This window comes from Natrix helvetica (assembly GCF_964273705.1).
Source record: "Natrix helvetica genome assembly, chromosome: W".
Taxonomy (NCBI): domain Eukaryota; kingdom Metazoa; phylum Chordata; class Lepidosauria; order Squamata; family Natricidae; genus Natrix; species Natrix helvetica.
Window position 1 is genome coordinate 77,591,284 of NC_138555.1, and position 3,561 is coordinate 77,594,844.

General features: G+C 41.6%; 1 protein-coding gene across 1 annotated transcript; it reads right to left on the reverse strand.

The window, feature by feature from the left end:
* Positions 1-2,047: 2,047 nt before the first annotated feature.
* LOC309400587 (olfactory receptor 10G6-like) lies at positions 2,048-2,875 on the reverse strand (the record flags this gene model as incomplete). The annotated part of the gene is made up of 1 exon (XM_081969150.1): positions 2,048-2,875. The coding sequence occupies one exon, from the start codon at positions 2,873-2,875 to the stop codon at positions 2,048-2,050; it is 828 nt and encodes a 275-aa protein (XP_081825276.1).
* Between the last annotated feature and the right edge of the window lie 686 nt (positions 2,876-3,561).

The following is a 3,561-nucleotide window of genomic DNA, read 5'->3' on the forward strand; positions in this document are numbered from 1 at the left end:
AACTACATTTTCTAATCCCCCCTGGACAATTTTAAATTTAAATTAACTGATTTTTTGGGTATTTTAATCGTTTTAAATTTTATTGTGTTGTTTTTAACTTATGATTATTTATTTATTTATGAATTGTACAATGTTTTGATTACCTCCTCCTTGGCATTTATTTGTATATTGAGTTGTACGCCGCCCCGAGTCCCTTGGTGGAGAGGGTGCGGCCTATAAATTGAATTAATAAATAATAAATAATAAAATAAATTAAATAATCATGCTAACCTTTCCTGCTTTATTTTCCTTGCTAAAGAAATAATGCTCATTTCTATTTGTATTTCCAACCCTATGTGTAGAAAGCTATTCACACATGCCTTGTAGGAGACAGTGTGGAATGTCAGATAGTAGTGCAGGAAAAGTCTAATGAGACACAGTGGAGAGGTTGATTTGATGGAATTCTTCTTCCTCTGTGTCAAAGACCGTAGAGCTCATAGAAGCTGGCTGAAAAAGAACTTTGTCAACAACTGTTTTTCAAGGTCTGGTTGGATGAGAACTTCTCTAGGAGAAGAAGAAAGCAGCATCTAAAGGGAATGGTTGCTCTTTAAACTGTAGGCTTCCTTCAAAATTGCTTACATCTCAGGTGCTTTCCTGGGCATCTGCTCAAGCTTTCTCTTGAAACCACCTGCAGGTGGAAGGACCAGGGATCCAACTTATGATACTGATTCTTTACACCTTTAAGCAGATCATCTTGAACTCCTAGATTAAGTAGGACACAGCGCAAGACTCATCCCCAAACTTCCCATGAGCTCCTTGTGGCTTTCTATGAAAATTGACTAGCTATATCCATACTTTTAAGAGTGATCAGTAGAAACTTTCAATAGATCCATAAAACACCTCAGATTTCCATCCCGAAATGATGGTGTAAACTTGACAAAAGAAAAACCAGTTGCCTCCTGAAAGAGGACCTTTGGGACAACCATGGAGGACTGGATGAGAATCTCTACAGACCTTTAGCTATACAATTTGGGATGAATATCCTTTTGAATGGTGTGAGAGTAGGAATGCAGACTACAGGAACCATGGGGCACTACTCAGGTGACCCTGAGGAAACCTCCAAGCGGCCTCAATGACTATCTAAAAGGATGCCAATGACCAGCTGTCTGCAAGGAACATAAATCCTTCAATTCCTCACGGTCGTGTCAGACCTGAAGAAGCTTCTTGGATGAGAAGCAAAACATCCTCAAAAGAAAAAAAAAACAAGAAAGTCCCGTTGCCTCCTTAAAAAAAAATCCACCTTTGGGACAACTATGATCTGGATGACTGAGAATCTCTACAGACCTTTAAACTTGACAATGCACCAGGGGTGGGTTCCTGCCAGTTCTAACCTCTTCTATAGAAGAGGTTCCACAAATCTACGGTGCTGTTTAGAACCGGTTCCAGCCCCCTCCCACCCGCCCGTCCACACCACGCTTGCCCTGCCCACCGCTCACTGATTGGCTGGCTCACCAATCACCCCACCCACCTCTAAACCTTAAAGTCTTAAAGCTGTCAAGTTTGAACATCCCTGGGGTTTTTCTTCTAAAGGGTTAGGGGTGCAAGGGTCTTGTAACTTGACAGCTTTAAGACTTGCACACTTCAATGCCAGAGTTCCTGAGCCAACATGACTGGAGGAGGAATTCTGGGAGCTGAAGTCCACAAGTCTTAAAGCTGTCAAGTTTGAACACCCCTGGGGTTTTTTTTCCTAAAGGATTAGGGGTGCAAGGGTCTTGTAACTTGACAGCTTTAAGACTTGCGTGCTTGAAATGCCAGAGTTTCTGAGCCAACATTTTGGTTGCTAAGCAAGAGCGTTGTTAAGTGAGTGTTTCACCACATTTTACAAGTTGGCCATGCCCACCCAGTCACATGACTGCCAAGCCACTCCAACCTGGTCATACGGCCAGCAAGCCACTCCCGCAAAGCAGGCCACACCTACAGAAGAAGTTCTTTAAAAAATTTGAAACCCACCACTGCAGTGCACCATGTTTCTTTATAAAACATAAAAGGTAGACGTACTTCATATGGTCTATTCTGGATTCCCACTACAGAGCTTCACCAGAGCAGTTTTCATCTCCTTGTTCCTAAGTGTATATATCAATGGGTTCAACAAAGGGGTGATGGTGGTGTAGAACATGCTTACCACGCTATCCATGGAGTCATGAGAATCTGGCCTCAAATAACGATAAAACACAGGCAGGTAGTATACGAACACCACCGTTAGATGGGCAGTACACGTAGAGAAAGCTCGGTGTCGTCCTTCACTGCTACTAATTTTCAAAATGGCTGCAACGATGTAAACATAAGAGGCCAGGATGAGGACAAAGCAGGTCATTGCAATGAAACCCATGTCAACGATGATCATCAATTCACTGAGTTTTACATCAACACAAGCCAGCTTCAGAATGGATGGCACATCACAGAAGACATAGTCAACATAGTTGCTCTCTCCATAAGGCAAATGAAAGGTGAGTGACGTCAGAAATGAAGAGTTGAGGCTGCCTCCAATTATAGTAACCAAGGAGAGAATGAGACAGACCCTCCAACTCATGATGTTGGTATAGTGGAGTGGTTTACAAACGGCCAAGAAGCGGTCATAAGCCATCAAGGTGTAAAGAAAAGATTCTGCACATCCAAAAGAGTTCAGAAACAATACCTGTGTAATGCAACCGGCAAAGGAAATGACTTTCCCTCTGGAACTGAACCCTGCAATCACTTTGGGGACCACCACGGCTGAGAAGGCCATGTCCAGGACGGAGAGATGACAGAGGAACCAGTACATGGGCTTGTGCAGCTGGAGGTCAGAGATCACCACCAAGATAATGAGAGAATTTCCAGTAAGGGTGAGAGCAAACATGATGGAGAAGAATAGCAGCAAGGGTAGCTTGAACCCTTCTGGATATGGAAATCCAGAAAGGATAAAGTCATGTGGAGCTGATTGATTTGGACATGCCATGTGTCAGTTATTCTTCCATATACTTGACGTCTTTGCCGAATGAGCTACTCTAAGAGGCCAGTTGTCTGGAAATATTTCCTACTGGATAGACATCCCTGACCGGTTCTGTGCATTTTGTAGAACTTGAATTCACTTACTATGCTGTGGTGGTTTTGCCCCCCAGATCTGTAAAACAATGTTACATCATCCCCTTTCTGTCATATGTTATGGGGTCATTACATACAATACATGTTTAGAAAAATGTTAAATCAATATTCAATGTATTGGACAGAGACCTATTATTTTTACTTTTTATTTCATATCTCTCTATCATCTATCTACCAAAATTGTGAGCAGACCCTTTCACTAAGAAACGGATGCTTCTAGGAAAATAATCTTGAAGTGAAACTTATTTAGCAAATTCCCTTTGGCACTCCTGAATATCTACAAATTTGAAAAGTATCTATTACTATTTGCCTTACCATAATGTTGTGTTTTTCGACTAGATATGGTCTGCAGAAGATACAAATAAGCGATATTCCAATCATTTCAATCATAAATCATAACAATCAATCATTGGTCATAACACAATACTAAGGAGACCATGA